The 21,573-nt window shown below is 40.8% G+C and overlaps 1 protein-coding gene across 2 annotated transcripts; it reads left to right on the forward strand.

Moving 5' to 3' along the window:
• The first annotated feature begins 2,532 nt into the window (after nucleotides 1-2,532).
• LOC143320194 (solute carrier family 24 member 2) lies at nucleotides 2,533-19,582 on the forward strand. 2 transcript variants are annotated; one of them, XM_076729697.1, is made up of 11 exons: nucleotides 2,533-2,672; nucleotides 3,726-4,857; nucleotides 12,304-12,339; nucleotides 12,711-12,822; nucleotides 13,181-13,264; nucleotides 14,489-14,527; nucleotides 14,656-14,735; nucleotides 14,856-14,993; nucleotides 15,296-15,385; nucleotides 16,176-16,342; nucleotides 16,452-19,582. In XM_076729697.1, exons 2-11 carry the CDS (start codon nucleotides 3,937-3,939, stop codon nucleotides 16,699-16,701), a joined length of 1,917 nt encoding a protein of 638 aa, XP_076585812.1. In that variant the 5' UTR covers nucleotides 2,533-2,672; nucleotides 3,726-3,936; the 3' UTR covers nucleotides 16,702-19,582. The 2 variants fall into 2 exon arrangements, with proteins under 2 accessions (XP_076585812.1, XP_076585814.1); XM_076729699.1 differs by lacking the exon at nucleotides 14,489-14,527.
• The last annotated feature ends 1,991 nt before the right edge of the window (nucleotides 19,583-21,573 follow it).

Below are 21,573 nucleotides of genomic sequence, written 5' to 3' on the forward strand. Positions count from 1 at the left end.
CACCATCATTTCACATGATATCATGTCACCCTGGGTCAGCCGGAGGTGGCTTTTTCACACAAGTAATGAAGCTAATGTTAGCTTCATTAGTTGGCTAGCAACAGCTGATAAATCTTCCAGTGACAAGCTGGCAAAATCAACAGTCACAGACTGGAAGTGAGAAGCTTTCTTTTGTTGACATCTGTCTTAAATCAGGGACCTCATGCTTCAAAACTTACTAATAATCTCAAGTGGTGAATCTGCCACCATTGTCACTGCAAACCCCAGGGTTACCAACTCTCACACTTCTGGCATGTGACACATGCTTCCATGCCAAAAGACCGTGACTACAACAAAGATGAACAGGTGAACGTAGACTGGTCAAAGTCTTTCTGGTATGGTAATGGTTAAACCAGACCAGTGATCGTTGGTCAGTTCCCTTGAGCCGGTTCATTCTATTATTCTATTCAAACTCACCAGTTACCTGGGTTGCCCTGCTCACAGGTAGAGGGTCTCTCTCTAACTCATATATAACTGAGCAGCTATTTCAAGCACAAGCCTTATCCTATAAGCTGCTGCTGATCCCAGCTTCACAGAAGAACATGAATCTGTCTCGCTCACCATTCACTGCCTGGCCTACCAGGGAAAATTGCTTTACATGTGAGCAACTTCCCACCTCGATGTCAAAAATTCTAGTAATTTAATGGATTGTGCAAATTACTGTCTGGTGCAATATCAAAGTTTTCATTTATAACTCTGTTGGACAATGTTGGGCTAATATTTGTGTTCAGTTGTAATTAGGCAACAGCTATCTCTATTTCTGGTCCCTACCAGATTTTTGTTATATTTTATAAGAGAATCGTAAACTAAACTTGAAACAGCTACCACAGGTGTGGTGAAGCTTCTTCTGCATGCTAAGAGTTATTTTTATTTCAAGTTCTGCAGGCAATGTACCTCAGCCTACCAAGAAGGAGGGTGAGGAGTGCTTGTTCGGTTATGTAAGAACTTTAGCCTTTTCAGAACACAGAATGCAGAATCCTTACTGAGGTCAAACATCTCTGCACCAAACAAGGTGTCACCTCAGGCCGTGGCATTGCCTCATTGTTTTACAGTGTGTAAATATATCGACTGTACTACATACGCAGAAGACACAACACCTGTTATCAAAACTTGCATTTTCTGTTGTTTCCAGTTTGTAAGATGGTCCCAGAGATTATCCCGAGACCACCTGGACAAAAAAAAAAAAAAAAAAAAAAACAGACAAAAACCTGAAACTTCATCATCATCAATCATCCTCTGTGCTCCTGCTCCCAGAGGGTAATGGAGCTCCTAAGTGGTCTTGATCAGCTGAAGAAACACACTGATTCACCACCGTTTTGCTTGCAAAGAAAAGTTTGCAGTCCACTCCATTAAATATGCTCCTGTTTAATTGGATAAGAACAGTTGGACGTCTGGTTGGATTTAATCCCAGCAGGATTATGTGGTTTATGCAGTGTTTATTTATTTATTTTTTACATCACTCTTCATCTCCATCTGTACAACTATTTTTTCTGGTGTTGAGACTTAATTTTCATTATTGAATTTAATCTTAATCTGCCCATGGGGTTAGGTTTAGGTAAAAGCTGGGGTTGAGGTTGGGGTTAGGTGCTATGTTAGGGATGTGCCACATAACAGGATAGGTTACATTTGAACTCACCCTCAGTTGGCTACTTAAGCTTACAGTTCTCATGTGTCAAGCCTGACATGACTTGAATTGTGCACATGCATGGCACACACATACATATTGCTCGATCAAAATTATATTTCCACTTAAAGATATTTTTCAAATATTTGTATGCATGATTCATTTGACTCCTTTAGTAAAAGGAGAGACAATTGATATCATATTTGCTATAATTCTGCAATTCTAAACTGCACAGTGATTTTGGCAATTGGAAATAAGTGGTTAAATGTACTGAGGAAAAAACGTCCTGGTCAAAAGTTAAAAAAAAAAGAAGTTAAAAAAATATTTGTAGTTGGAAAGAAAATCTGTGCAAAATTATTAATAAAGTTTGATTTCAAAAAAATTATCTTATGCCTGTTTCACTGCAATCTGTTTGGCACTTAAAGTTAAAAGTTGTTAAGCTGCTGCAGTGCATTATATCACAGAGTACTTGGTATAGTTTTCAAGGGCTTTGAGAAAAGCACCATGATCTGATAGAACAACAGGCTTTAGTTCCATCCTGCTGTAAGCTACTTGAGTAAGACCCTGTCGCCCGGGTGTGGGGATGGGAAGAAATGATACTTGGTATTGCGGGAGTTGGGAACAGGTTGGTGGGGGATGGAGCGAGGAAAGAAGACAGGCAGTGATAGACAGCTCTGATCCTCATTCTTGAACATGGAGAGAAACAGGACAAGGAGGGGAAAGGTAGAAGGTAAGATGCACTTAAGCAGGGAAGGAGGGAGGCAGTATCAAAGGGGGGAGGGACTTTGAGAGGGAGGGTGGAGCTCTTAGTCGCTCACTTCTGACTTGGTGTCTTGGAGGTCCTCCTTGACTGAGGGAAGAAAGTCTCACTGAGGATTTACTGCTGCAGCCTTCAGCCCTTGGGACCCTTCTCCTTTGGGATTCAATTTGGTGGAATATTCACTCAGGAGATTCAGGACCTGACTACCGACTGGAGTCCTTCCTGCTGCATGGAAGATTTTCAACTGTGGTATGAGAAAAATAATGTAATTGTGTGATTGAAGCTGTAGCGTGTCTCTAATGTCCTAATATAGTCCAGCTTGAGTCTTAAATGCTGCTTTCACTGTTCAAAGTTGTTTATGGAAATGCTAAATTAATGTTTGACAATAATAAATTGGTGTTTCGTAGCAGAATGTACAAGACAGAGCATTGCTTTGGACTTGTGAGATGAAATTTCAATATTGCAATTTGTCCCACTGAAGCTGTTTCAGTACTGAAAAGGGCTAATGTCCATGAGGCTCCACAGCATTCATTGTTATTTGTTCCTCAAATTCAGTTATTATTTTGTTGTCGTCTTACTTTTTGACTTTGTGCAGTGGCATCAGTGTGCAGGGCCTGAGGCTAATCTAAGTATATCTTCTCAGGGATTAAATAGCTTCCTAATGAGCTTTCGCTAATGTCCAAGCTTCACTTAAAGGAGAGATCTCACTGCAGCTTCCCAGCACAATGTCAAGAAGGCCACCGCACGTTAATGCTATTTATACTGCTATCAACTGTTACGAGCAATTCAGTATATACTGTAATTGCAGCTGCAAGAAAATTAGAGCATTTCAGGTCCAAATAATTCAGACTCTCCAATAGATTTTGTACATTTACATAAAAACATGAGCAATTGTGCCAAGTCACATAAACACTGACTGCATTTGCAGATAGGACCATCAACTTAATAATAGTCTAGAGAGAATAACCTGTTCAGCAATTATTTTCCATCTGAGCCTTATACAATAACCTCCACGAGCTTACAGTCAAATTCATGAATCTGTCCAGAGCAGACCTAAATATAGACCTCAGTAGAAAACTCCTTATCTGTAAAGTAACTATTAATAGTAGTTTGATACAGAGATATAGTGGAGGAGTAGCAGAAAGCACCAGAAAATAGAAATATTCAAGTCATGTAAAAGCCATTGCTAACAACGTCTGTAAGTGGGTGGATATCAGGAGAGGAAGTTACACAGAAGACAATATATTCATCAGCAAATAGGATTCCTTGCATTAAAACTTTCGCTGTTATTTTGTCTTGCAGTGAGTAATATGAGGAAGCCTTTGAATGGGCCGGATCCTGGAATCAGACTGGAGGGCTTCCACTGTGTTTAGACCGGGGAGCAGTATGCAAACAAATCGGTGAACCGTCGCGGCCTGTCAAACCCCCGCCCTCATAGCCACCAGCAATACCAACCCAGCTTTGGGGGGGATTCCAGACGCTTCCACTCTGCCTGACAAACTGCGCCAACACCATGGATTTCATGCTACCCATAAGGAGTCGAGACATGATGGCTTCCTCCAGCTCTACACCTTTACTGGGCCCTCACAGCAAGAGCACCTGGCACCACTACCAGGGCGTCAAAAGAAAGCTGCGATCCGGACGGATTCTGGGCTTCATCTTCAGCCTGGTGGCAGTCTGCACATTCTGTTCATGGAGTGCCTTGTCACTGGTCACAATGGTGGCCAAAGAGCTTGAATCGCCTGACGAGGGGTCAGCAGAGGCAGCAGTGCCCCAAAGAACTCTTCTGCAGCACCACAACATCACAGCTGCGGCACGGAAATCATCTGTGGCCATGCCACCACCCGAACTAGAGATGAATCACGGGGACTACCCAACAGACTTGTTCAGCGTGGAGGAGAGACGTCAGGGCTTTGTAGCGCTTCATATGTTTGGCATGTTGTACATGTTCATAGCCTTAGCTATTGTCTGCGATGAGTTCTTTGTTCCTGCACTCACTGTCATCACAGAGAAGCTGGAGATCTCTGATGATGTAGCAGGAGCCACCTTCATGGCAGCAGGTGGCTCAGCCCCAGAGCTCTTCACTTCTGTCATAGGAGTCTTCATCTCCCACAGTAACGTGGGTATCGGTACCATTGTGGGCTCCGCCGTCTTCAACATCCTGTTTGTGATTGGGATGTGTGCCCTGTTCTCCAAAGAGGTGCTGAACCTCACCTGGTGGCCTCTGTTCAGAGACGTCTCATTCTATATCATTGGCTTGCTCATGCTCATCTATTTCTTTCTGGATAATCAAATCACGATGGGGGAAAGTATTGGCCTGCTGCTGTGCTACACCTGCTATGTGACATTTATGAAGTTCAATGCAAAAGTAGAACTTCTCATCAAGAGCACGCTGGGCAGCAACCAGGTGGATGAGCTGGAGACTGCACCAAAGGTGAGCCTCACCCTGTCCATCCACCCATCCATCCATCATCCATCCATCCATCCATCATCCATCCACCCATCCATCCATCCACCCATCCATCCATCCATCCATCCATCCATCCACCCATCCATCCATCCACCCATCCATCCATACATCCATCCATCCATCCATCATCCATCCATCTGTCCATCCATCCATCCATCCATCCATCATCCATCTGTCCATTCATCTATCTATCATTTGTTCATCCACCCATCCATCTGTCCATCCATTTTTTGATACTATTACACTACTACTTTAACAACTTTATACTCAACAGCATCAATCTTTCTCCCCATCTTGGTGATCCTTGTAGTCATGTGTTCTCATGCACTGATTGACCCATCTGTTCATCCCCATCAGGAACAGTGTACATTTGTGATTCTTGACATGAGTTTCTGATTTGGACGGGGACATTTCTCGGAAGGAAACGTGACTGTTTCTTGTCAGCGTGTCCTGTCTCAGTGTCTCTTAACTGAAATCTGAGCATCTGTTGATGACTATTCTGAGAAAAGCCTTTGTTTTTCACAATGAATGAGATCCCAGAGTGAACCTGTCGTGGCTGCTGACCCTGAGAATAGGAGCACTTTAGTTCTGGGAATCTGAGAGGGTGTTATTCGGGAGCAGATAGGGTGTTAAAACAGAGTGCTGAACAGACAGCATGCTGTCAGGCAGCCAAACCCTCCTGAACTCCCCTCTGGAAGGATATAAAGATTTGTCTTAACCTGCCACCTGTGCAGCTCTAACAGTGACAGACACAGAGCCAGACCACAGACTCTTGGTGCTGACTAAGTCTAGAGCAGGCCTTGTGTTCAGGCCCTACTTTTAGTAACCAAGTCCAGACCAGAATCCAGCAAGGCTCTCAGAATAGGACTGATATAACATAGCTGGTCTCTAAAATGTCCCGGAACGCAAAAGAAAGTTAAAGAATAAATTATTTTGCCATGGATAATTAATCATTTCTATATTTTATTATCTGGTATTATTAGAGTTTTCAATGTTATTTAGTTACTATTCATTAGTTTCCCTCTGAGGGGCTGTGTCTATATACTGTCACTACACAAACTACAGAAACCTGAAATTATAGAATAAATCTATCAGTCAAAATGCTGATTTCCTTTTAGTCAATCAGTTTAGAAAATACTTCCTGCTTGTGACAAGTGAAACATTTTATAGTTTTCCTATATGGCAGCTGCTCCCTGGAGAGTCAGAGCATTGGAAATAACAATGCATCCTTCTAAAATATCACATTCATAGTTTTGTTTTTAAATCCTATACAAGGAGCAAGTTATCTCAAAGTCATTTGTGGGTCTTTTTTGTGTAAAATGCACCCTTACTATTGTGAACAGTTATGAAATGGACTTATGAGAGCATTTTGTATGAGAAAATTAGTCCAAAACCCAAAGCAGAAGAAACTGCGAAATAAGTCCAGAAATCCTTGCAGCATCTCTTCAGCTTCATCAGCACAGACTCATCTCGGAAAAAAGTGGTCTCTTGACTCTGAAGGACTGCTGTTTGCCCTCCATTTCAGCTCATAATTTCCAAGCATCTGTACATCCTAACATGGATTACACACTGATCTCATAAACCTTTGTACACCTTGTCACAATGTTAGGAACAAATGAGACATGATATGAGATTTGGCTTCAGGTTACATTTTATCATTCAAGAAGTGAAATGTTTTTTTTGTTTGTTTTCTGAAAGGCTCTTGCACAGTGTGATACTCACAGCATGTTGACCTAATGCCAGCACACACACAATACCGATCACTTCACAACCACTGAGCCGGTCACTTCATGTCATCGGGGAGAAGATGATGGGAAAGTGTAATTTTGAAATTTTGCAGCTTGCTGCTTTATAAATAACACATAGTGCATAAGAGTCAAGACAGAGAGGGGACATGATGATTCAGTGCAAAAGATTCAACAAACACATGCATAAACACACATTCACACAAAGGAGCTGTTTTGTTTTTCACGTTTGTCTCTCCATCTTTTGTTCTGTCTGTGTGTGCAGTTGGAGTTAGATCTGTTGCTCTCTGATGTTGTAATCTCGTATGGCTCTCAGGTGACAAATACTTAAACTACTGTAGGCTGATCTTAGAGCAGCTTGCCCATAGCCTAGACTGACATCACCCATCACCAGTTCTTCAGGGGCGTATACAGTGCGCTGCTCCACACCATGTGCACGGCTTTTGTTTTTCTGGAAACATTAATTATTATGTACAGATTATGTACATTTTATGTGCATTTTTTTCATCATAGGCCAATAAAGTGAGGTCTTGTGCTCAAAAGTATTTACAGGACAAACAACATGATACTTGAAAATGCTATTTTTAAGGAGGTGATTCAGGCCAATAGAGGTTCTCACGTTTTAGGCAACAGATGAGCTCATGATCACAGGCTTCCAGTATGGTCTTATCTGCTTTAAAGCTCCTCCCCTTAAATGCTAATTGTAAACAAGGAACTGTTTAGGGTTTTATAGAGTTATGAGCTATTTCCGCGGCATAGCAATCACCTATATATAAAAACTAAAAAGCTAATAGCTAATTTATTTTTAATTGTCTTTTCTTTCATACAAAACTGTATCTAACATTTTTTATTTCACTGTGGTCCATTCGAGAATCAGCTCCTGACTCCATCAACAAGGTTTTTCCCTGGACCCTGAGTGTTTTGTATGTTTCATGTTCCCTAAACGTGTACTTACAGCATAATTTGGCACTCGTCAACCTCTTTTGTTGCAGAAGCTCTATTTGACATTTGTGCCCTTCTGGGAATCAGCTGTTCTTCAGGCTGTCTCACCTCAACCCAAGAACAGCTTTTCTCTTTCTGTCTGCCTGGCACTTAATGACAAACTGCCTTGCCCTCATGTGTCAGTAGTTGCTAAATAATCCCCCAGGTTAATGCTCTCCAATCCCATTAGAACCGCTAATAATAGTCAGATGCTCCCTGGGGGAGCAAGAATCAGCAGATCACTGAAAGAAATGACTGAACGCTCCTTCTTCAGCCTGCAGCAATGCTCATAGCATGGTGTGGTTTTTATTCTGTGCATCCCTTAGTGCATGTTTTGGGTGGTTTTGCACAGTACATACAGTTCCTGCAGCATGTGTGTAGAAAGAGAGTAAGTGAGGATCCGCTGCTTGCTGATGGCACTAAAGACAACAATCCTCTTTGATCCCCTTATCAACTGCTTACCTGCAGTGACGACAGCAAACATACAGTCCAGCACACTGTCACTTCATCTCTGCAGAGCTCTACTGAAATTTAAAAATTCTCCTTGCAATCTTTAACATCAGACTGGATCACAATGCAGCAGTGTTCTGCATCTGTAACTTCATAAACTATTACACTGGTTTACTGGTTTCACTTGTCAAATGTTACTAATTATAGTCCGATTGTTGCACATAGGTTCAGTGTTTTAATAGTCCTGACCTGCCCCAGAGTGCAGATACAGCTGCCTTTTGTATGTATTAACCTAACAAATTACAGCTGGTGAAACTTTTTTTATGTAACAATAGTGACACTTTTGTCCATACTGTCTGTTCTGGGGTCAGCACAAAGCTTAAGTGATTGATCTTACCCTTCCAGCTGTTTCAGTTCCACAGCAGATCTGAATTGGGAATTTTCGATCAGTGTGATCGTGATCAAAATGCAGCTGCGGTTCAGCGAAAGAAATGTTTCTGTAGCTGTTGAGTTGTTGTTGAGAAAAGTGCTTATTATTTACTGACTGCAGTAATAACATCCAACTGCTCTTTTGTGTGGCTGTAAATAATGATAACAATAAGAAGATAGCTGGTATGTGCAGACAGATGAGAGCAAAATGTTTGAGTGTGGTGACCTGTGAAGGTTGCTGCAGGACTTCACACGCAGCCTTGAAAATCACCGGTCTAAAAGTGGTGATCTCTGGCGATTAATCCTGGCTAAGTCCCACAGCTCGAACAGTCAGGTGGACACTGGACTGAGAGAGACAGAGACAGACAGAGAGAGATCTGATTGTGCCACAGTGACTGTGGCGGATGAGACCACTGAGCTGGAACAGCAGCTTAGTGATGCTGTCTTCTTCTTCTTCTTCTTCTTCTTCTTCTTCTTCTTCTTCTTCTTCTTCTTCTTCTTCTTCTTGGTTTTACTTAACACTGACTGGAATTGATTGAAGTCAGATTTGTAGGTTAGTTACTGGTGATTCATTCATCAGAGTGGAGATGAGAGCTGAGACATTAGCTGAATGTCTAAATAAGTTACTAATTACAAAATACAGCAATTATCAAAACACTGTATGTTGTGTAAAATTAGCTCAGAACTCTGCATGCAGTCTCCTTTTCAAGAACTGAAAAATAAAAACCTTGGTGTTTGTAGCTTGATTGATGAGTTTGAAGAGTTTCAGACATCCAGGTGGTTGAAGGTGTTTCTCAGACAGAGGGACGTGTTACTTTAAGTGTGGCTTAAAGACATGAAAATCAGCAGACTCTGCAGCAGGTTACAAGTGTCTGTTGTCATCAGGCAGCTGTCTTCAGGAGCCATGTGAGCGCTAACCATCGTGAACTAATGCCAAGCTGGCCTCTGCTATTAGAGCTGAGGGCATGCTGCTCAGCAATCACATGGACAGCACAGACAGGTGTCCACAGCTTCTTCTTTTTCAATCCTTATTAACTTTATTTTCAAAATATATGAAGCTGTTTGTAATAACTGTTTGTTGAGTCTATGTAGGTGAATGTTACAGTAGCTAAACTTAAACCTGAATGAAAATCCTGAACATCACCTTAACTGCAGTCAGGGGTCTTCATGCAACTCAAGTAATATGTATTGAAACAAATCTGGACTGCACCAAAATGGAGCAAGACTATGGGAGTGATACGTTACCCTTTAAAGACAAAAAGAAAACCCTAGCTTTAGCTTAGCTTTAGCCTTGCTGCCATGACAGCAGCAGGTGTCTTGTCAGATGCAAGATAAAGGGATTATCTGCTCAAACTCTGTGGCCTCCATCATGAAAACGTGTCAACAACAAAACTCTCCACGTCTCTGCTTGCTGTTGGTGATCTTCTGAAGCGTATTTCTAAGTTGTAAGTGTAATTGTAGCTGCCTACTAAGGTTGATGTTCAGTTTCATTTACATATCCATCTGCAGCCATTATTTCTATCAATTAGATAAAAGGACACTGTACACCCAGCCCGTCCTCACCCGCTAACATCTGGCTTTGTCTTCAGTGGGACAGGGTACAGTCACCATTCATGTCATTCAAATCGAACTCTGCGGTCATCTCGGTTACTTATCAACTCCAGCTCTGATTGGCAGTTAATGAAATATGGTTCCCATTTAATTTTTGGCCCTTTTCCAGCATAGTGCTTTGGCATATGGATGTTGGCACCTAAATAGTCAGGAAGCCTGCAACGCTTGAAGGTTGTTCAGTTGGTGTTGTGTTTGTAAGAGAGACTGAAGTAAAATGTATTAAAAAGTAACACTGACTGTCACTGACCTCCATGCTACTTTCTACTATTCGCTGTTTCGCTTGTTGGCATCAAACGCGATGCCGAAAATAAATCCACAAAAGCAAACTTGTCTGTTGGCAATGGAAAAGGAGTTAATTGCCTATTTTTAGCAGGTTTACCTGCATTTACAAAACCTGCATACGTACTAGTTTTAGTGTAAAAATAGTATTTAAATTATTTTAACGTTCTTCTGTACTCATGTTTCTTAACAGTCATGTTAAAAATAACCAAAGAGTTTTGGTGCCTGAACCAAAGCAAACTGAGACCATTTCACAACATTAACCAAGTGATGAAGGTCCACTACACTTATTACTGATACCCTCCAACGATCAGATATGTCATTTCGAGAGTCAGTGGCATCAACCTATTTGGTCGTTTAGGCATGAGGATGTTTTGGTACTCTGGACAGCAGCTTTGTGTTTGACTGATAAATTTATCTCATTTTACAACTGATACGACATCTGTCACTCTCTTGTCAGGATTTTCTTGGGAAGGATGAGGACAGCTCTTGAGCAGTAGACAAAGAAAATGTTGTTTTATTGTTTGCATTGCAATTTATTTAATTTCTTAATTACAAAAATGTAAAAGCATCTCCTTCAAGCTTTTCATATCTATAAAACGTCATTGGTTAAATCAAAAGTGACAGATTTTTTTTCGTTCTTGATTATATTGTTTTTTAACTCCTAAGATTTCTTAACTGACCTTCTATCACTTTTACTTAATTTCTAACCAAATTAGAAAACATAACTTTATTCTTCTGTTGGAAGACCTGTCGGTTTCAGATTAACTAGAGGTCCCAAACCTCTTCTTGTCCAGCCTTAATCAAGCATCTGGTTCATGCCGTCTTTCAGTAACTACTTCCTTGCCACAGTCCTTTCTTGAACCTGTCTTTGGGGCATTATGAGGAGCTTTCCCAGGCCAGAATCATAGTGTGATGTGAGGCACCTCTACTATTTTGACAAAACTATATCGACCCACAAAACTTTATGTTCCCTTCTCCAAATCCCCGATTCTCACTCCAAACCCTCCCCACTGCTGACATAAACCACCACCAGTCTATATTTGTCCCAGCCAGTGGACTGTGTGTGCGAGTGTGTGTGTGTGTGTGTGTGTGTGTGTGTGTGTGTGTGTGCTTCTCTATGTGTTGACACGGCTGTGCTGTATATGTCCTCTGAAGAAATGGCAGGGGTTAGCGTGAGTCCTCCCCTGTAGTCTTCATGTTGGAACAAAACCCAAAACCTCTGGCACTGATTCACTGTGAGGAGGTGGAAAGTCAGAGGACACAGTGATGTCACGCACGCACACACACACACACGCACACGCTGACAAAAATTAAGGGACAGTGTTTGTGTTATATAGGGTGCTATAAAGCAAATTACCAAGAAGTCTGAGGCTGTTCTTCCTAAAAGAGGATGCCATCACAAGATTTTCCATTTTCATTTTCATTTCACGGGTTAAACGCGGGCTCATGCCATCTTTTCCTTCCTGTTTTTACCACTCTGAAATGAAAACAGGATGCTCAAATATTTGATTTCAGTTTGTGGTTAAAAACAAATGAAATCTGCATCATTGCTTTAGGAGCCGTGTGTGTTTTTTCGCTGTTCATTGGTCCGCTGAGTAAACAGGATGTGAGAGGTTGAAGACATTGTCAGTCTGAACATTAGCTCAATGAGCTAGACTTTAATTACTGTCGGTTCTTTCACTTTTCCCCTCCCCACCCCACTAATGTAGGAATGCAATCCAATCCAACCACATACTCTGAACACATATTGCATATTATGACATTATGTAGTATTTACTGCAGACCTCATGTATTGGATTGCATATAGTCGATGTGTTTGTACTACTGTGTCCACACCCTGTGTATACCTGTGTAGGTAAGAAAACCCATACTGTACATATATGATGTTTTCTTTCTCTGTTTTTCCCAAAAGGTAAATGCACCTGGAGATGATGAGAACAAGCTGACGGTGAGTTTGTTTATGCACTGTGGTCTGGTACTGGTCATGGTATAAGAAAGCGGTTTATGTGCCTGCATTTATTTACTGCATTTATTGAAACCAGCCATGATTACAGAAAGAGAGGTTTCTAGATATGTGTTCTACATGTACATAGAGAGACTTATGCTGCAGTGGAGATATGACATTAAATAACAGCTGACAGTTAGTGTTTTGAGTTTAAATATCTGCTCATCAGGGTCTTTTTCTACACCCATCTTATTTGGCAGTATTTTAAGAGTTTCACAAAGAAATCAAAATGATGAATGATGCCAAATGTGGAATAAGTATGCATTCATATTCCTTTGCAAATCTTTTGGTATTTTTTGTTGGTATACTTACAGGCCAAACCCAGGCTGCAGAGGGAAGGCAGCTGTGCCTCGCTACACAACTCACTGATGAGAAACAGCATCTTCCAGCTCATGATCCACACCCTGGACCCCCTCAGTGATGAAGGCAAAAAATACTAATACACAAAACACGCACACATGCACTAAATGCAACAGGAAAATGAGATATAAAGTCATGTGAAATCATGATGATAATAATGAAGCATAGGAGGACATGAATCATATGAACATTACATTCCTCCACACAGAATCAGTGGCCACAATGCCAAGTTGAATTATTATAGATAAAAGTGAGTCTATTCATTCATCCAGCCTCTTTCTGCTTCCTAGTATTTCCTTACCTCTCTGCTAGAGTCTTAAGTAGTCTCAGCACAGTGGGAAAACACATTCAACCTCACTGCACATTCATTATTGACACATTTTAAAAAGAGCATGCTGGACTGACTGAGCTTCCTTTGTTTTAGGACGTTTCAAAGAGAAGGCGTCAATCCTCCACAAAATGGCCAAGCAGAAGTGTAAAGAAGAGGCTGCCAATGCCAACGGTGTAGGTGAGTAACAGTGACGTGTGAAACTATGGGAGTCCATTTGTGCCATTCGAAAGTCAACTGATGAAATAACTAATCAATTAGGGATGTGGCTATTGATAGGTGATTGGGTAAAACAATACCTAAAGTCAGCAACAATTTGTGAATCAATAATGAATGACGATGGACAGATAATGAGAAGAGTGTGTTTGATTGGCCCCTGTGATTTTAAAATGTACTCAGTGCTGTCAGTTATTTCCCAGACGTTACAGAAGCTTTCAGAGCAGGAGTTATCACTTCAAGGTGAACTTTGCCGACATTGAAATGAATGTAAACTTGGCCCTTCCTGCTGGCTCAGCACCACCCGAAGTGGTCTGTTTGTTCGTCCACTGCAGGCTTCTATTGTAAGAACGTTACATTTGTTGTAATGGCAACACGTCAATGAGCTAACTATGCTAACCCTCGGCACCTAGAGGTCCAACTCCAGAGTCACTCTTGGAACGAGCTTTGTCTGTGCTTGCCATTGTCCTAGCTTCCTCTCAGATGTTTATGCTTTGGCACCTGCTCCTGACCTTTTTATAAAGTCCCAACCTCACCTGCATGATATTGGCTGCGCGTCATTGCCTGGGGGCTACACACCCACTGCCCAAAGGTTACAACCCAGAAATGTCCTGATGACAGCAAAATAAGGAGAAAATAGGAAAATACAGGCAGATAAACACACTGCCGTACACATCCAGTGGGTCAGAAGTGATGAATGAGAGGGATTACTTTTGTATGAGTCTATACATTGTTGTTGTTTTGTTTGTTTTTTTGAAAATCCTTCGCAGTAAACCTTTAACTTCCTCACTTTTAGCTTGGAACTTGGTCATGACTGTACAAGTAGACTTTTGTGTTGAAGTATGAGACACTGTGGTAGTTTACAATCAAAAGTCAGCTAAAGAAACTTACTGCTACTGCGAGCTACTGCTACTTATTTTTGTCATTTATTTACTTATTCAGTCATATATTATCAGCACGTTGTTTATTCATTTATCTGCTGTCTGATTTATATGTGATTTGCCATTTTCTTAACTAAATCAAGAACTGAAATTTAGCGTTTTATTTATCAGCTGACTGGCTGATTGGTCCATTGATCTGTCATTTGATCGATTCATTATATTACTAATTTTTCATCCTGTAATGCTCTGTTGCACTTGTAAGGATGGGTTTGGAAAATTAACAAGCATATTTTGTTTCTCAACATAGGAGCCCTCTCCCACACACAACCTCCAAGACAAGCAAATTGTACTTAAGTTTCAGCTCTTTTCTCAATGTCATTACACCACCACTTTTCATTTCAAATCAATACTATCCTTGTGAACAAGTCCTTTGAGTTGTATTTTAACTCTTTGTTTTCTCTTTCTTTGCTCAAGCTGATAAAAACATCCCCAACAGTACAAATGTTGCTGTGGAAGTCACACCACCCATGAACGGTGTCGCGGGAGGGGACGAGGTACGGCTTTTTATCTTCATCGCACTATAAAAACAACATGATCAGTCGGTTTAACTCAATTCTGCACAGCATCACCAAAATGGAAATACAGTTGATGCAAAGTAATGAACTCCTCCTCAGGGTGGAGAGGAAGAGGAGGATGAAGACCAGCCTCTGAGCTTGGCCTGGCCCGACACCCTCAGGAAACAGATCACCTACCTCCTCATCCTGCCCATCGTCCTTCCACTGTGGCTTACACTGCCTGACGTCAGGAGAGAGGTGACAACACACACACACTCACACGACCACACACACTCAAAATCAGAGAATATGTATAGGACACACATACATGTTGTGTCACAGCACTGAATTATAACACAATGCAATCTTATAATAGCAAGTTCCAATCTTGTTTTCTATTTTAGGACTGAATTATATGTTGACTTTGCTCTTAAGTGATGCATCGGGTACTTCAGGTTCTTGTTGGAGCCTAGACCAGGAGACTGCTCGAGTGACTGAGCTGTTGTTTGACTTAGTGGATGATTAATTAAATTATGTTTGTATTGTTGTTTTTTTCCCAGACCTCAACAAAGTTCTTCCCCATCACTTTCATTGGCGCTATTTGTTGGATTGCTTTCTTCTCCTACCTGATGGTGTGGTGGGCTCACCAGGTACTCACACACACACATTGGTTTTCTCTATTTGTCGTAGACACCAACTCTGTTGTATTTTCTATTCTATTTTCGAGACCTTTCTTATGCAAGTGCAGAAGTCAGGGTGTTGAATGTGTGACCAAGGCAGCTAATCCCAGCTAATCTCTCTTGATCCAACCTCAACCTGTAACTCTCTATTTTAATGGAGCAAATGCAAAGACAGGCCTGGGAGCAGGAGGTCATGTGTGCAAGGTCACTGAGGAGGCGCACCTGCTTTCTTAGCTCCCATAGGTGCAGAGCGCTGTGTGCAGAAGTGACAGCGGAATATAAATCAGAGCGTGTGACTATGAATCATCTCAGCCATTGTCACAGTACTGGTCCCATACCTTTCAAAGTGCTGTACCAAACACAGTGGAGCATCAAAGAAATATTTCTGGAGACCTTGAAAGTCTGATCCACCTAATAACAGATGTGTGTCTCTGTTTTAGGCTAGAATAAAAATATTAGATAAAAAAGGCATTTTGCATAAAGTGATTGTAAGGTTGCATTATATTAGTTACTTTTAGATGCAACAAAAATGCTTTTCAGTAGATCAACATGCAGGGGCACCGCTAACACTATCTATCAGCCATTCTGCTCATTATAATCTCAAATCTACCTCCACAGTTTGACCCCATTCACTTATTATTTGTATATTTGGTTTGTGACCTTACCAATAATATGCCAACAATGATGTTTGGAGCAATGTGAAAATGTTATTTTCTGAGTGGTACAGCTGCAACATTACATAACCGATTCTTCCTTTCAGGTTGGAGAAACTTTCTGGGTCACAGAAGAGATAATGGGTCTGACCATATTAGCAGCTGGCACTTCAATCCCTGACCTGATCACCAGTGTGATTGTGGCACGAAAAGGCCTCGGTGACATGGCCGTGTCCAGTTCTGTGGGCTCCAACATCTTTGATATCACTGTGGGGTGAGTGCAGCAAACGGCAAGAAAGCACACAGTTTAATCACCGTTCTCAGATCAGCACATGCGCTGATCATCCCTGCCCCAACTGACTCTTCTCTGCTTCCTCCTCCAGCCTGCCGTTCCCCTGGCTCATCTATAACATTATCAATGACTTCAAGGCCGTAGAGGTGAGCAGCAACGGCCTGTTCTGCGCCATCGTCCTCCTCTTCCTCATGCTCCTCTTCGTCATCATTTCCATCGCCGCTTGCAAGTGGAGAATGAGCAAGTTCCTGGGCTTTCTCATGTTCATGCTCTACTTTGTCTTCCTCGTCATTAGTGTCATGCTGGAGGACAAAATCATCGTCTGTCCAGTCACCGTTTGAGAGAGAGCGATTTCTGCAGATTGTCAGAAAGCAGAAACTAAGAGTAAATGTGCTCATGTGTACCATGATTTACTGTAGGAGTGGAAAAACATGCTCGCACAGACCCGAACTGTCTATTATCTGTCACGAATACATACACATTAGACATCTGTTCGCATGCACATGCAAATACCCCCGCCCTCAGTATTAAGTGAAGAAAACGCACACGCACACACACGCACACACATGCACACATACAGGTTGTGGAAGCCAGTTAGGCAGAGGCTGCAAAATTCAGACCGGCGCATCAAAGCCGTCAAGCCGTGGCACACGAGCCTGCACGTCATTTGGCCGACCAATAGGAGGGACTGCTCTCTCTTTGTTAAATGTGACTACATTTAGCCGCCGCTATTGGATGAAAACTGCTTAAAGCAACTGATGGACAATTTGTGCGAACACCACCCGGGATGGAAATTTCAGTTGAAGATCACCAGAGATTGTTGTTCCTTCAGCGAAAGGACGGTGCAGCACTATAAGAAGTACCTCCGCTACTCATTCAAGCAGCCAATTTAAGTGTATGAACTGAATATAGGGGCTCAAAGAGACTTTTTTTGGGTTTTGATTGCTTGTTTCAAATGGCAGTGGAGCTCTGGAGTAATCCTGTATGGCATGGAGTAAAAACAAAAGAAAAAAAAGAAATGGCTGGAACAACACACAAGTGTGATAGCTGCTTAATAGTCCTTTAGATCCGAACTGTGTTCATCCCACCGTCTGTATGGCTTCACAATGTCATGGAAAGAGAAATATGCAGTGTTAAGAGCTTGATCGATTTTCAGATACTGTACAATGCATTTGAGGACGTACTTGACAGAAATCCATTCCTTATATCCCATCCATGAATATCTGTAATAGCTAAATGAAATGCTAAATAGTTGCGATAGATTGTAAACAGATAGAATGGACAAGGATCAAACTGGCTAAGGTGTTGTCATGCTCAGTACTTCTCCGTATATCTCTATATCCCAACTAACTTCTTTGGGTTTTTCATATACTAAGCTCGTGAATGTGACTTTTTCTGTTCCGTCTGCCTTTACATGCACCACTTTAGAGAGAGATTACTTCAGTGTTCTGACTAAAAATGGATGATTTTTGTGTGTAAACGTCCCAGTAGGTGATGCAGTCTGAAAAACAAAGGGTGGACTAAAGATTGGTGATCTCCATTTATTTTACTTGTTAAACTCAAATGTTTTTTTTTTTCTTTTCCAAATTATGCATTTTAACAGGAGAGTTGAATATCAACAGGTATCACTGAGTTTCTTCTGTAATGTTTTTCATGTAAAACAACTCATGTACTGTATAACAAATACATGTATGAAACATGTAGAATCGGTTTGTGACATTCGTATATTTTGGAATTTTTATTCTCCTTTAATCACAAAAAGATAGGTAATTCTCACATCATTAGAGTCCCGCTTTAGTCGAAAATTAACACTAGGTATGTTTCCATTAAAATGTACAAATTTTCAAAGAGTGAAATCAAGTGTTGTTTCTATCAACTAATCTAATACAAATATTCTGAAGAGGTTGCAAAAAGATTAAATAATTAAAGAAAAACACAATAAAGAAGTCTGCAACTTTAGAAATCTGTTTCCGTTGCCCTTACTGCATTTTCTCTCTTTGATTTTGCAAAATTTTAGGTGTTTTTTTAAAGGTTTATCCATGTTTTTCTTTTGATGAGCAAAGTCAAGCTGCTCTTTTAAACAGGCAGAAGGAAACATACTTACTGATGTGAGGCAGACGTATCAGTGACCCGTTTCAGGCCTCACTGTCCCACCAAATGTGCTATCAATGTTGTCTGCATCAGTTGAACCACCTGCTGCATGCTGACCTGCATGACTGCCCTCACGCACATCATCATTCATCAATCATTGACTTGCTTTTGTTGCCTGCTTTCTATGTCAAATATATGAAGTTGAACTGAATGTGGGCAACATCTTATATTTCAGTCTCACATCACTGAATAACATCCTCCTCCATTTTTTATTTCATGTAGTAATGCTTAAAGGTTAAATGTGCAAAATAGTACAACCTCATAACAAAGCAAAAGAGGACTAAATGCAAAAGCCAGTGTACTGCTAAAACATTTTTAAAGTTTTTATATACTGTATTTGTTTTGGAATAACACTCAGGAATATGCAGGTATAAATTTGCAGTTGTGTTTCTTTTTTTCTTTCTGTTTAATATAGACTTTTTTTTTCCTTTTTTTTTTTTTTTTAGATAAATGGATCTGATTTTCCTGTTTAGATAGCCATGGAAATATCAGTTCAACACTCGCAAAGAGTGAAAAAGCATATTTTGTGTCACCATGTTAACCCACCATTTTTTAAAAATCTTTTCATAAATTGAAACATTTTTTTTTTTTTGGCCATATGAAAAGATTTTCATTCTCCATAAAATTAAGCCCAGCTATTCATTATCTTGCAGTGTAAAAATGTATGTTTTATTGTGTGTTTATGTGTATAAAGGATTGGCAAACTTATTTAAACTCCTGTATGTAACCAAAGCCAACAAATAGCTTATAATCCTCAACACAACATCAGTTCTCAGACTGCAGGTGTAGCCTGCCTCTGCAGTGTCATTTCTAAATCTCTTCGATGGATCATGTCAATGTGAGAAATGTGTGTATGAATGAGTGCATGTAGAAATATTTAAGAATCCATCCTTGACCAGTTTGAATACTATAACAAATGCTAAAATGCTTTTGTATTTCCCTTGTATTTTAATGCAAGTATTGAATCACATTCATGTACTACTTGAAGGGTGTAATATACTGTAAGGACATATATCGTTCAACTCTGTATAAACTGTTATATGATAAAATAAATGAAAACTCAAATTTTCATTGCTGGTGTTTGGACTTTATTATTATTTAGTAATTGTTAGCCATATGACATTTTAAATCTAATAAACCACTTTAATAAATCAACTCACTTCACCTCTCAGACTGCCTCGCGGCACTGATCAGATTTGCAGTGTCATCTATCAGGATGTGATCAGCTTTACTTTGACACAAGCCTCTTACAGCAGCATGCATGGCCTGCAGCCATGATCAGCGTGATGCAACAGGGATTCAATGGACACCTGAGGACAGCCAATAAAAGACGCACTCACTGCTCCGCTTCTTTTCAATGACATCTGAGGACTCACTCGCTATCCTGTACCTGTCTGCCAATGAACAAGCAAGCAACGATCCCGGACAAACTCCCTTACCTGCATCACTTCATATACCTGTGTCAGTCATTTTCTCATATGAAAGTATCCTAACTTTCAGTATTACGTCAATAGAAGAAGAGCTAAAAACTTGGAGGCATGGCAAGACATGGTTTAGGGCAGTAAGTGAAGTAATATCGACCCTGATTTCAGCCTTGCGGGTTGTGACAGCAAAGATGCCATTAGAACACAAAATAACACACACCAATAATAATAATAATAATAATAATAATAATAATAATAATAATAATAATAATAATGATAACAACAACCCGGGCCGGGATCTGACCCGGGACACACACACTGATGATAATAATAATGATGATAATAACAGCTGGGCCAGTCAGCTTGAATTAAAGGCATGAATCAGTTTTTCAGCATCCGCGACCCGGGATCCAACGCGGTACGGGTCCGACCCGGGACCGACCTGGAACTTTGCTGGGACATTGCCGTGACCGACACGGAACTTACCCGGGACCGACCCGGAAATTTTCCGGGACATTGCCGGGACCGACACGGAACTTACCCGGGACCGACCTGGAAATTTTCCGGGACATTGCCAGGACCGACCCAGGAAAGTTCCGGGACTGATCCGAAAATTTTCTGAGACCGACCTTGGAAAGGGACACGGAGAACAACACCATGCAACAGAAGGTTTGCAGGAATGCAATTAAAATGAACAGCCTCCTCACAACATGTTAAAGTAGCTATACTCCCACTCCCACTTGAAGGTACATACGAAAGGTATGTCCATGGATCTGGAGCATCATACAGGGAGAGCAGAGCTTTCACTTCTGGACAGAAAAGTTGCCCAGATACATTTGACTAACCCAGACTGCTGAAGCCATTCAAGCCATCATATTAGCTTCAGCTGAATTTTAGAAAGCAGTTCTACAAACAATGACAACTGCGGACTTTGTCTCCCATCACTTACATAGAAATTCCTGCAAGATAGAATTTCTTAGTGGCTGGCGTGGACAGAGGGAACAATTACAGCAACAAAAAAATATATATTTTAATAAAAGTGAATGCATGTGAATATTTTTAAGACAGACTTAAAAAAATATGTGAAACTACCCTGCAATAAAAATAAAACCTACTGGTTTAAAACAGAAGAAAATAAAAGAAGAATCTAAAGCTGGATTTCACATTTTTAATATGAAGACAGTAATGAATATGCAGCCCATTGATTGAAGGCGAGACTCCGGTTCCTTTTACAGATGTTTATTAACGCCAACACCGTAGAACTAAATGTTCAAGTAGACAAAATAAGACAACATCAGTTAAATAACGTGGCTTAGCACCATAGCTAATACCGATAAGAATACATCAAGCAACACTAACCACTTTAGCCTAAAGTCATTCCCCAGTGGCAGTCTTCACGGTCAAAATACTTTCTTCATCAGGAACCTCTCATAAACTTCATTCACACAGTTCACAAAGCATGGAGTGATAAACAAAAAAAAGAGGGAGACGAACTAGCAGACAGGTGCTCCTCGGTCTCTGTGTGAAGCTTATGGAACTAACACACGCTACTTCCTGTTTTTTCACTAATTTCAGAACAAAAACATGTATTTCAAAATAAATTTTAAAACGACTGCATTTACAATGAACTTGTCAAGT

The sequence above is a fragment of the Chaetodon auriga genome, chromosome 4, assembly GCF_051107435.1.
Source record: "Chaetodon auriga isolate fChaAug3 chromosome 4, fChaAug3.hap1, whole genome shotgun sequence".
NCBI classification, from domain to species: Eukaryota; Metazoa; Chordata; class Actinopteri; order Chaetodontiformes; family Chaetodontidae; genus Chaetodon; species Chaetodon auriga.